General features: G+C 37.5%; 1 protein-coding gene across 1 annotated transcript in view; it reads right to left on the bottom strand.

Moving 5' to 3' along the window:
* Positions 1 to 3964: 3964 nt before the first annotated feature.
* Positions 3965 to 12938, bottom strand: part of UBXN7 (UBX domain protein 7) — a 74537-nt gene continuing 65563 nt past the window's right edge. The window contains exon 11 of the mRNA XM_068546516.1: positions 3965 to 12097. Coding sequence (XP_068402617.1) covers positions 11936 to 12097 — 162 coding nt within the window. The 3' untranslated portion in view covers positions 3965 to 11935. The remainder of the gene's footprint in view (positions 12098 to 12938) is intronic.

Here is a 12938-nt window from a genome sequence, read left to right as displayed (position 1 = left end):
TGTTCTCTATAGTGGCTGTATCAATTTACATTCCCACCAACAGTGCAAGAGGGTTCCCTTTTCTCCACACCCTCTCCAGCATTTGTTGTTTGTAGATTTTCTGATGATGCCCATTCTAACTGGTGTGAGGTGATACCTCATTGTACTGGATCCTATTTAATGAACTTTTCAATAGTGGCTTACCAGCTTTTGTGTCAGGAACATATACATCTGCATACATAGAAATTTCACACATAGAAAGCAGCTCACATACAGTTTAAAAGAATATTAATAACATAATTATTCCTTCTCATATATATGCATCAAGGGTTTTCTCAGTATTGTTTGCATCATTAGTAAAATCTCTGTGCACAGAGATGATGTGTGTTACTCCATCCAGTGCATGAATTAATTCATTAATCAAGTGATTCCTGAATTCCTACCATGTTCTAAGCTCTATGCTAGATTCTGAGTCTACAGAGCAGAATAAGATACAGCAGCCTCTACCCTCAAGGATCTCACAGTTGTGGGGAAGAGGCATATAAACAGCAGAGGTAAATAAAAATGCAGTGGGAAGTGGGCAAAGATTTTTTTAAACAAGACACAAAAAGCAGGGACCATAAAGAAAAAGATTGATAAATGGAACTTAAAATCAAGAACCACTCTTCATCAAAAGACATTGAGGGCTTCCCTGGTGGCGCAGTGGTTGAGAATCTGCCTGCTAATGCAAGGGACACGGGTTCAAGCCCTGGTCTGGGAAGATCCCACATGCCGCGGAGCAGCTAGGCCCGTGAGCCACAATTACTGAGCCTGCACGTCTGGAGCCTGTGCTCCACAAGAGAGGCCGCGATAGTGAGAGGCCTGCGCACCGCGATGAAGAGTGGCCCCCGCTTGCCACAACTAGAGAAAGCCCTCGCACAGAAACGAAGACCCAACACAGCCCAAAAAAAAAAAAAAAAAAAAGACATTGAGAGTGAAAAAGCAAACTATAGACAGGAGAAAACATTCATAATACATATATCTGACAAGTGTCTCATGCCTGGAATTATGAATGCCTACAAACCAGTGAAGAAGAAGACAAAGAACCAGTAAAAACTGGGCAAAACAACATGAGCAGTCACTTCTCAAATGGTCAGTAAGTATATGAAAAGCTCTAACTCGTCATGAAAATGCAAATTAAAACCACAGTGAAATACTACCAAACACATAACCGAATGGCTTAAATTAAAAATGTTGATGAGAATGTAAAGCAATTGGAACATCGCTGGTGGGAGTGTAAATTAGTAGGACCCCTTTGGTTAAATGTTTGGCAATATCATTTACCCAAATTAAATACTCACCTACACTATGACCCAGCAATTCCAATCTGAGGTATAACCCAGCAAAGGAAAATGATGGAATTTGGCTTTAACACCTTCAAGTGCCACACTTAGTTGGGGCTGGTGAGGGCAACATTAAGTCCTTGTTCCTTAGGGTAAATTTGTGACAATTAATTCAATGATTAATTTGATGAACAAGAGCCTTCTTTTAGAAACTATATGCTTGCAATAAAGTTTTACTAAGTAAGGTCAGCTTAGGTCAAATTCTTCATTCCCCTGTGGTAAGCCCTCTATAGTCACAGAGGCCTGGTCACTGCCATGAAAGAACTAAACATTACCTTCTTACAGATATGTTAATAATATTAGAATTTGGCTCTATTGGAGACACAGCTACTAGTTATCACTTGGTTGGTGATATTTCTAGGGGAAAGTAAATGGGAGTCTACGGTGGGCACAAATTAAGAATGGGGCCTGGGTGGGAAAACAATTTGCCTAATGCCATAAAAGGCTTCCCAAGGCCGAAAGGCTTGCGAAAACAGGATAGACAGATGTCCCATTCTGGGGGATATTGAGAGGTCTGGAGGTGGGATTTGAGCAAGGAATAGAGGAAGTTGAGAAAATGGAATTCACTGGTAGAGGGAAAGGGAAAAGATAACGACAATCAGGCCAGTGTTTCCCAAGTAAGACTGACAGACTAATCAGCTTCCTCGTGGGTGGGCTTCAACTTTGACTGACAGCTGACTAAACAAGAGAGCACATTTTCCTCAATTGGAGAGAGAAAAAAAGGAAGATAACTGATGCTGAAAGAGCTGCCATTTATACCAGTCCACTGAAGAGGAAGTTTGGGGTTTTTTCCTTTTTTCTTCATTAGTATAAAAATATCACAAACTTCAACCCACTCAAATTAGGCTTCCATCTCCAACATCCCATTGAAACTGTTCTTGGTCTCCAATGATTTCTTGTGTCTAATGAACACTTGGCCCCTAGGCAGAATTAGATAGTTGGCCACTAGATGCTTTTTGAACATTCTCACTCTTGGCTCCCTTGACAACCCACTCTGGTGTTTCTTCTCCCTCACTGGCCTCACCTCCTAGACGGGGCCTCTTCATGTTGGTCATCTCCAGGCCTGGGTTCTGGGCCCCCTTCTTTAACATTCTTCTGAGTGACCTCATTCTTTCTCATGGCACTGAACTCCATCTATAGCGCTGATGATTTCTCAAATCTCTAAGTCCAGTTCACCTCTCTTCCTAGCTTCAGAATCACGTGTCCAACTTGCTATACTACACCTGCACTTGGAAGTGCTGCAATTAACACATCCAAAATGATTTCTATCCCACCAAATCTGCTTGATCCCCCAGTCTTCCTGCCTCAGGAATGATACTACTACCTATCCACTGCATGAAACTTGAGTCATTCTTGATTTCTCCTTCCCTCATTGCCCCACATCTAATCCAACAGTTAAGTCTCTAAATTTCTACCTTAAAATGCATCTCTAATCTGTATACTACTTCCCAGTTCCATTGCCATGACGCTGATCCAGGCAATTTCTGTTTTGTACCCTGATCATTGCAATAGTCTTTACTCTTGCTCTTTTGCAATCCACCCTCCACACAACAATGGCTTCTTGTTATACTCTATATGAACACTATATGAACTCCTTACCGGGCCTAATAAGGTGTTGTATGATCTGACTTTTACACATTTTATGCCACTCCCTTTGCTCACTACATGCAAGACACATTGGCCTTCTCTCAATACCTCGGATACATCAAAAACTTTCCTGCTCCACAGCCTTTGCATTTGCTGTTCTCCTTGGAACTTTTCCTCCTACTCTTAGCATGGGCCACCTTCTTTTCATCCTTCAGGTGTCAGCCTAAATGTTAACTCCCCAACATCCTAGTTAAAGCAGAATTCTCTACTGGCTCCTTTTCCAGTTTTGTTCATAGTGTTTGAATCAAATCTGTATTTTTTCATTTGTTTACTGTCTGTATTCCTAACTAAAAAGAAAGTTCTTTGCGGGCAGGGGCTGTGTCTGTTTTGCTCATCACGATCTCTCATAACTCCTGGTTTTTCTCCCATTAATTTAGTAATTACTTTTTTTCCTTCACTTGAGTCCTTAGTCACTCATTAGTCACTGCTGGTCTGAAAGACTAGACTCTGCTTGAACTGCCAATATGTCAAATACAGAATCTTACTTTCCGTACAAGGCTAGCTAACCCAGTGATTTCACGAATAGTTCAACCAACATTTATAGAGCATTTATCATGAACGTTCAACATGTTAACTGAGAGCAGAGAAGAAGCTAACAAACATTACCCTTGACAACCGGACTATGAACTAACCTTTGTCAATAAATACTACAGTGTGCTAAACATGAGAATATGAGAGCAAGCAAACCTGAATTGTATTAACAAAAGTAGTATCCAGAGTCTTACCTCACAAAAACAATAATGCAAGAAAACTAATACTGAAAAGTTTTTGATTTTATTTCCAAGATCAAATATTACAACAGGACATTTACATGTATTTATAAAAAAATGCAGCAGTTGAATTTATAGATCAGAGGTTTCCTTGAGTTTGGTCCCTCTCTCAGCACAGTGAGCTGATGTCTTCAAAAGACTTCCCTCCCTCCCCAACCCCAAATGTCCCACCGCCCCCCTCCCCAATTCAAGTTGCAGTATCAATATAAAGCAACTGGGTACAACACAGCAAGAATATTCACAATTTGGTACAGCCAAAACCAGAGGATCACCAACTGAGAGAAAGATCCTCATTTTAGAAATTATTTACCTATAGACTATGTGTATCTATAGATATATCACACCCAGTTATCTAAGATTTCCCTGGTTTTAGAGCAAGTGGAAGTTCCATTGAGTCTTAGCCAGCAGTTACAGCTCTGCTTTGTCTAACGGCTTGTTTTTCTCCTCCTACAAGTTTAGATTTTCTACGGCCTCCATATGTCTTCAAATTTAAGGCTTTCCCTAGCACCTTTATTATCACTTACTAGAAATACAGGAGGGTCTATAGTGTGTCTTGAACAAAAAAATTTAGTGGATGATCCAGTTGCCCCTTTCTCACAGGTCCCAAAGCCTTCTTCCCACTCTTGAGAAGAACCGCAGAAACAAACATGTCGTAGCACCACGGGATTAAAGCCCAGAAAACTGAGAACTATACATATGTGCATTTTAGGGAGCACTTGCCAGAAACATTACAATAGAAGCACTGTCTCTGTCCATTATCTTCTTGGATTCAATAACAAAGTTACACTACAGATTAAATTTAGAGCCTGTCCTGCATTAAGAATGCAAATCTCACTAAGACCACCACTTTATCCAGAATAAGGTGAGTACACAAACATCCCAGGGAATTTCTAAACACTGTGAGAAACTGCTTGAGAACACTAAAGCAAATACCCTAAGTTGACTTCACTCAAGCCCCCAACCCACCCCCATCCCTATCCCCAAATTTCATTCCTTGGTTAAACTTCTCTGAATAAGATGCGAAGTGCGGTTTGGAAAATGACATGGAAAATGTTTAAAAAACACAGTCAGTGAAGACATGCCAGAACTGGACATCCCAAATGATTCAGAACGCATTGTTCAAACTAAACTCATACAAAGCATGCACAGAAGCCTAAAAACACTCCTGAGTGTTTCCATGGAACAATCAATACCTACTTTGTTTCTTAAAGGGTTAAAAAAAAAAAAGACACCAGATGCTTAGAAGTTGTTAACAATCAAAAGGAAAACCATTCTAGAAAGAAAGATTCTTAAGAGTGAATAAAATTGTGTCTAAAATTCATGCCAAAGCTTGGCTGGAAGCCCCTCAAAGTCTAAGTATTGTGTTAGCATCAACTGGTACTCATTTCTCTACATTTAAGACTAGAGGATTATCTCATAGCTTTACTGTCTGTTTCCCAGCAAGTTTTAAATACCCTTTCCAAACCAAAGTGACAAACCTAGGAAAGTAACAAGGCCCAAGTCCCCCAACAGGTAAGATAAACAGCCCCTACAAACTTCCTACTCATTAACTGAAAAGCAGAGGTCACATACTCCTTTCATTCTAATTAGCATGTAAAAGGGGATTTTCTGGTGGCAATGGTCACTCCACGTGAGGTTTAACTTACAGGGCAATAAATTATCAAAAAGCTACTGTTAAGAGCATCTGATTATCAGTGTCAAAAACCTATTTATATTTTGAATCACACCATTTATTGATATTTTCCATTATTAAGAACACAGAAGCTTTGAGAAAAGCATACTATAAAGCCATTTTGTTGAAAACAGAAAGATATCCAACTGAGCATCAACATTCCAATGTCATTAACTGAAATATATCCTGGTGACATGTACTTAAAGTCAGTGACCTTGACAGAGGGGAAAAAAAGCACAATGGCAGGGAATGGTTCCAGATCAAGAATTTCTCCCTTATCAGATAAGATGCCCATATTGAGTCTATGAAAAAAGCAAATAGAAAAGATTTTAAGGAAGGGAGAATTCAATTCCAGGTCCGAATTTTATCTAATTATTTGAAATGTTTCCCATTTTATTTACCATGTCTAATAAATGAGTGATTCATGGTGGCCCAGTTAGATTAACAACTTCTTTTAATGGAGATAAAATTTTTCTTATGTTAAGTCCAGCTTATTCTTCCAATTTGTAAACCCAAGTGACCTTATAAGGGATATAAAATCTTAGGGCATTTTGATCTCTGTAGAGGAAATACTATTAGGCAAACAACAAAAACTTGCTGTCTGTTGCAAGAGAATTAAGTACAACAAGGCAGCTTTCCATATTTATAGATTAATACGTGATTGTTCTTAGGCAAAATACTACCATCGGTATTTGTATCTCTAATCCTACAAATAAATCTGGTTATCTTTTGAAAATACAGAAATGCTAAATTATGTTTTATTAAAGTAGTTCATATTAGATTGCTCAACTCTACTTTGAGATCATATGTCAAAGCAAGGCCTGTACCAAAAACTATCACGTTTATGAGAATGACTGAGATTCTAAGCAATACAACTGCATTCCATAGGCCAAAAAAGGGCAGAGGGGTATCATGGAGCTAGCTATTCTATATTTGGAATAAGGATTCTTAGGTAGAGAGAAAATGAGTTATAAAAATGATGTTTGCCTCAAATTCTTTCCTTGTATATTAATTTATGAAAAAATGAAAAATGTTACATATTAAAATTTAGAAATGGAATTTCTTAAACACAGCCAATTTTCATTGAAAATCATGACATTTTCTGAGAACAGATGTCAAAAATCAAGAGAATGGAAAAGTAAAATAGAAAATTATATTAAAAGATTTTCTAATTTAAGGGTCTCATTACATCCAATAATTTAACCACGAGATCACTTCATGGGAAAACTACCAAGGTCATCATAATCTCTATTAAAAAAAGCTAGATTCTAAGCTGTCTCTCTAGCAGGATTGATACACAGGTGAATCAAAGACCAAAATAGCCATCACTGAAATACTGAATTTCTACATGTCAGGAGAAATCAATGTCAGGCTTGGTGTTCTCTGTTGGTTATTTTCAGTACTAAAGAACATTCTTACCACCATTCTAAAATGTGTACAGTGCAGTACTAAGCTGCATGGTGAGGCAGTAACTAAAATGCTAAGCAAGGCAAATCAATGAAGTTGAATATTCATAGTACACAGCTGTCTTTAAGTGGTCCTATTGGAAAACTGCCATGTTCACCAGAAGGGTGGGTTCTTCTTACTCTCATTTAGTTTTACACAAGACATTACTTATTCATCAACCCCCATCCCATGATTTACTATTGAGTAGTACTACTGAATACTATTTACTCTCTCTCTTTGGCCCTAAATGAAAGAGGGCCAGAGAGAGAGAGAATGACACCATGGAGATACACTCTATGGGATAAGAAATATTTTAAAAAGTCGACCTAATTGCATCTTGAAACACTTGTTTCTGTCAAAACCAAGTGTGAATTCTACAGCTTACACAAGTCAATTTCATAACAACTGCTCAGCCAGTAAAGTGCTTTGTTTAAGCACACATACAAAATAAAATTTAACTCTGGTGTCAGTGAAATATTTGGTTCTCATTACATTTTAGTCATACTCAACACTGATTAGGAACACAGCATTAAGTTTTAAAAGTAATGAATTATGTTTAAAAGATCATTACTAGATCTGTAACTATTATACTCTCCTTTTTGGAGATTACAGTCATCACAGTAGGGTAGATCAAGTTACTGGGCAAATGAAACCTGGACACAGAAAAAAAAAAGCAAGAACTGATTAACAAGTATACTTTTAATTACTCTAGGGATAATATATAAAATAAAGGTAAGAGACTAAAAGCATTAAATTTTGGAGTGGAAAGGAGTCAGAGATAATCTAATTCAGTGGTCTACAATCTGTAGGTTCCAAGAGTTTCTGCAAAAGGTCTGCAATTCCATATGCACATTTACATTTTCTCCACTTATGGAATTAATGATATTTATACTTAACCCCACAACTCCCCACCACTGCTGAATTTTAAAATTACAAGCCCTTTTACTTGAACAGACTAAGAATTACTGATCTAGTCCAATTCTCTGTTAATTAGAAGCAGAGCTGTTACCCAAGTACACTTATTGCCTCCATATAGTGCCCTTTCTGCATATCATATATAATATATTGTACTATACATTTAATTTGTACCTGGGTATAGAAATTAAATCTTTCCTTCACTTTTCAGTAGCAAGTGGCTCCCTCTGGTATTTTCCTAAGTATCCAAGTGAGATCCCTGCTAGCTAAAATCTTTAATCCTGGGATCAATAATTCTTTCCTACTTGGGTACTAGTTATGCCTTACTGTTAAAACATCATGCCCTAAATCTAGTAGTTACAAAAGCTGGAACTAAAGAATACAGGTAAGTCAAAAGAAAATCTGAGCCACAGTGTTTGCCACTTTCCAGTTTTATTTTCCTAACTAAAGCCTACACTATTCTTTACCCTTTCTAAACTTCTAGTGTAATTATGGTTCAGTCTCAGAAAGGTAAGCATTTACATATTCTCCTATTATCTCAAGTGTAGTGTGTCTCTCCAACTGGATAAAACAGGCAGGAACCAGATCTTGGATTTCAAGATTTTTCCAACTTTGATTAAGGACTCAAATAATTGTTAACTTATAGAATCAAGGAAGTAGAATTTTATAGGAGATTTTAAAATATACACATAGAAGTTTCAATAATCTAATACAGATGGGATATAGAAAAGATAATTGTATCTTTTCTGAGAAATGGTTAAAAATTTGATAAAATTCTTTTTTATCCTTTCCATTTTTTCTTGGCAAATAATGCCACAGTTATTTTCCTCTTACATTTTCATCACTGCATCATTTTAAAAAAGCAATCAGTAATCTGCCCCTCAAAATAATGGTGTAAATAAGAATTTATAGGCATAGCACAAATCTCACAAGCTTTAAGGAAAAAAATCAAATGATAACTTACAGAGCCAAACAATGGGAAGATAACCTTTTGAGCAAATTGATTCCTATTGCAGGAGACTACAGCATGGGAGTGAAAAGAGCATGAATGCCAATTTTGATTTTGCCACTTACTTACTAGCTGTGACATCCTGAGCAAGTTCTCTGAACTTCAATTTTCTTCCTTATCTATAAAATGGGGAAAATATCCATTTGGTAGAGTTCTTAGGGAGATTAAAGGAGAAAATGCACATAAAGTACTTCACACATGTTAGTTACTCAAAATTAGTTCCCTGTTCTTCCCTCATTTGGCTGTTCTCTTCTCTGGTTCCTTCCTAAATCAAATTCGAAAGACTTCCTGTTACTTTTCCCTCTTTATATTTGTCTCCTGTCATTTACTCTCAAAGTCTATCTTGTTCTTTTCCTCCCTACCTTTTAAGATCTCTTTCAAGCTGTTTCCAATACCTACAAGGAATGACTATTTTTACCTATCTTACTAACTTCATTTTATCTATTCAATAAAACCTCTCCTCCAAAGAGCTAAGGAATTTGCAGAAGAAATAAGACATACTACCTAAGTGGATTAAGTTCTTGAACAAAGCACAATCCATACTCTTCCTGTGTACAATCCATAATGCCTCCCCCATGGGCCTCTATGTCAAGGCCAGGATAATTACACTCCTGCCTCAAAATAAAATAAAATCCTCTAATCTTGTACTCTAAACACTCCAGTTTTATCTAAGTTGGATCAGTATCTCATGCCCTACCTCTTTGATATGCTTACTTATATCACTTTGATGTGGTCATCTCACAGTAATTGAAGTTGAAAAAGTCACTTTGGTTTCTCATAAATGGATATGCCAGGGCTGAGCTTATCAGAAAGAACTACATCCTATCATTAACAAACACGTTGTCTCAAGTTCTCTAGATATGTTTTATAAAGAGAAACTAGTAGGTAAAAGAATGAAACAGAATCCTATGGGGAAAATTCTTGACTTCATATTTTTGACAGATTTGGACTTTAGCTGTGACTTTGCTGAGTGGAGATAGGTGCCATGACAGCACCAAAGCTGAGCATAACCTTATTTCTTACCCTGTGCCTCCCTGAATTTCTAGATTTCTGACCTTGTCTACAACCAACAATTTTTTTACCCTCTAATGCACCTTTTGTATATAACTCTTTTCTTCAGATAGCAAGTATATTATCCAATTTCAGAGATACAACTGAGGAATTAACATGAAAACCATGCCTCCTCACTAAATCAGAAGCTGCTAGTTAGCCTCGAGAGCCTATGAAAAAAACACCAAAGTGGTATTACTCAGTCACCAATCTAAAGAGAGAACTTTGACTCAAGGTATAAATGAAATTGTAATTATATAAATATATTTATAAATATTTATACAATTATATACTTATACATAAGCACTTACACAGATTTAGAAAAAAATGTAAGAACATTAATTCAATAGGACTCACTGAAGAATAAACAGAATTTTCCATGATTTCCTTGAGGAGATACATAACTCATTCTTTAGAGAGGGTCCCTCAAAGTCCAACCATTAGAAACCGTATTCTCTAATTGTGTACTAGCAACAAGAAGCATGTGTTTTGTTTTTTTTTTTAATCCCTTAGTTGCCAAGAGAGTGATCTTAAAGTCGATGGGAACCTAAAGGTCTCTGAGCAATAGCAATTTATGTTCCTCAAGCAGAAGAATCAGTCAATCTAAACCCCAATGGACAAAATACGTTCATTCTGTATTATGGTTTTATAACAAGTTAAAGTTCTGATTTTGCCACCAGAGTTACTACTACCCCTTCAGAGGACTCTAAAGCTCAAAATAAGAATTGAGCATAATGTGAAGCTGATAAGTCAAATCATATTATATAGATTCAAGATGGTCTCTTCTAAATAATACTGAAAAAAGTGTTCATCAACTACAATTTGAATGTGGCTTTTGTTGGCAGAAAACACCCACATCTGAAGATTACTGGTAATCTTCCCCACCTCCCTTACTAAATGTTGTCTTATGAATTGATTTGAAAGGTCTTCCACTTAGAGAGGTTTTCAGTTTTGATACCTTTTGCAAGAAACAGCATGAGGAATTAGGCTCATTCAGTCACCGGAGCCTTTTAGAGACTGTTCCAACCAAGGGTAAAAAATGAATCATTATTTCTAACCAAAGGAACATGGTTAGCAACTCTCAGCTGCATCTTTTCTTTTTCCCCTGGGGCATACATTAAGTATGCCTTAAAGTAATAGGACAATCAATAACCATAGTGGTTACAACTACAAGCCACTGTACTCATGATTATTGAACATCTGCCTTCCTATAGATCACTTGTGGACCCAAACAATGGAAGGGCCAAAGGAACTATTATGCTGTACTGGCAAAAACAGCAAGCACCTTCCTATCCCAGTCACCACAATATGCTCACGAAATGTCCATTCCAGGACTAGCAGGATCAAGATAGTTTATAGAGTAATAAAGAAAGCTGTCTCAGGCTAGGATATTGAAAGCCACCCCATGCTACTCACCCTAGTTTAACATTCTTTCCGTCAATAACACATATCATGGAAACAATTCTAGCTGGGAAGATGGGAATCCTTTGAAAAAAATTTTAAATATGATGAGCAATAATTATAAAGGACGCTTTTTCCATGTAAACAAAACCCTGGACACTGTTACACAATATTTCCTACATGAATAATAAAACAAAACATGTGTTAGAGAATTTCTTCTCCCTACTAAACATGGGGCTTACAAAAAAAGGAGGCTGTTCTTATTCTGAATCTAGCCATTCCTTTACCAAAGGAGTCTGAGGAGTAACATTATCATTTGATCCCCAAAAAGTGCCGTGTAAGAGACCACTTATTGGAACATACATTTCCTGCTGCCAGTACTAGGAGGTCTTATCCTAACACTTCCATTTGGTCACCAGATTAGGTAAGAAAGAGAGAGAAAAGTAGGAAAAAGAAGAAAATGGGAGAAGAGAGAAAAAGAGAGGTGGGGTGGGGTGTGTGAGACTGATTATAGGAGAGAACAAGAAATAAAAGAGAAGGCAGGTGACTTGCTTGCCCAACTTTGGCTCTATGGTCCTATGAGCCAAAATACATACTCAGTGACATGGTATCTCACAGAAAAAGGGAAAAAAAGGGGTAAGCTGAGAGAGGTCAGGCCATGATGTTAATTTCTTTCCTGTACAAAGACAGTCTCTTGAGGACAAAGGCCTGCCTCCTGTAATGTAATATCATAGTCCAGATGAGAGAGTTTCCTTCGAGGGAAGTTGGTGAGAAGTTCAAAACGTTCATTTGGATATCCTTTAGATTGGACATGCTTCACCAAAGCCTATGAAAAATAACAGAAAGACAAAGCTGTTAGACGGAAACAAAAAGAAAGAGCATACTGAAGAATTAAAAATATAACATTCATTTTTAAATCAGATAAAAGTTTAAGTTATTCTTTCAGATAATTGAAGCTTACTCTTATGGAAGGGCCAATATAACCCTTTGGATGGGGAGATACTAAACCTGCACCCAATAATTTAGAGCCATTAAGTGATACTGAAATATACAGGGTTATTACTGTCTCTCCAATAAACAAACCCAATTTCTTCCCTGGTGGTGCAGTGGTTAAGAATCTTCCTGCCAATGCAGGGGACATGGGTTCGAGCCCTGGTCCAGAAGATCCCACATGCCACGGAGCAACTAAACCTGTGCGCCACAATTACTGTGCTCTAGAGCCCGCGAGCCACAACTACTGAGCCCTCGTGCCACAACAACTGAAGCCGTGTGCCTAGAGCCTGTGTTCCGCAACAAGAGAATCCACCACAATGAGAAGCCCACGCACCACAATGAAGAGTAGCCCCCACTTGCCACAACTAGAGAAAGCCTGTGCAGCAATGAAGACCCAAAGCAGCCAAAAATAAATAAGTACATAAAAATAAAGTTCCCTTTAAAAAAAAAAACAAAAAACTATTGTCCTCATTTTTAAACATTTTATCAGTTTTCCTTCTTTCTATTTATCAGGGAAGATATGTCCTTCATCCTATCTTGTCACCTGTGCACTGAATCCCTTCTTGCCATCTCAGAAACTGTGCCACCACAGAATACCACTCTTTTATGGGTATCTTCAACATCTTCTCTGCAGATACTTCCCATCAGACTTAAACATGCTCAGTCTCTCCTTC

This window comes from Eschrichtius robustus, chromosome 6 (genome assembly GCF_028021215.1).
Source record: "Eschrichtius robustus isolate mEscRob2 chromosome 6, mEscRob2.pri, whole genome shotgun sequence".
Lineage (NCBI taxonomy): Eukaryota > Metazoa > Chordata > Mammalia > Artiodactyla > Eschrichtiidae > Eschrichtius > Eschrichtius robustus.
This window is presented reverse-complemented; position numbering and strand designations above follow the sequence as displayed.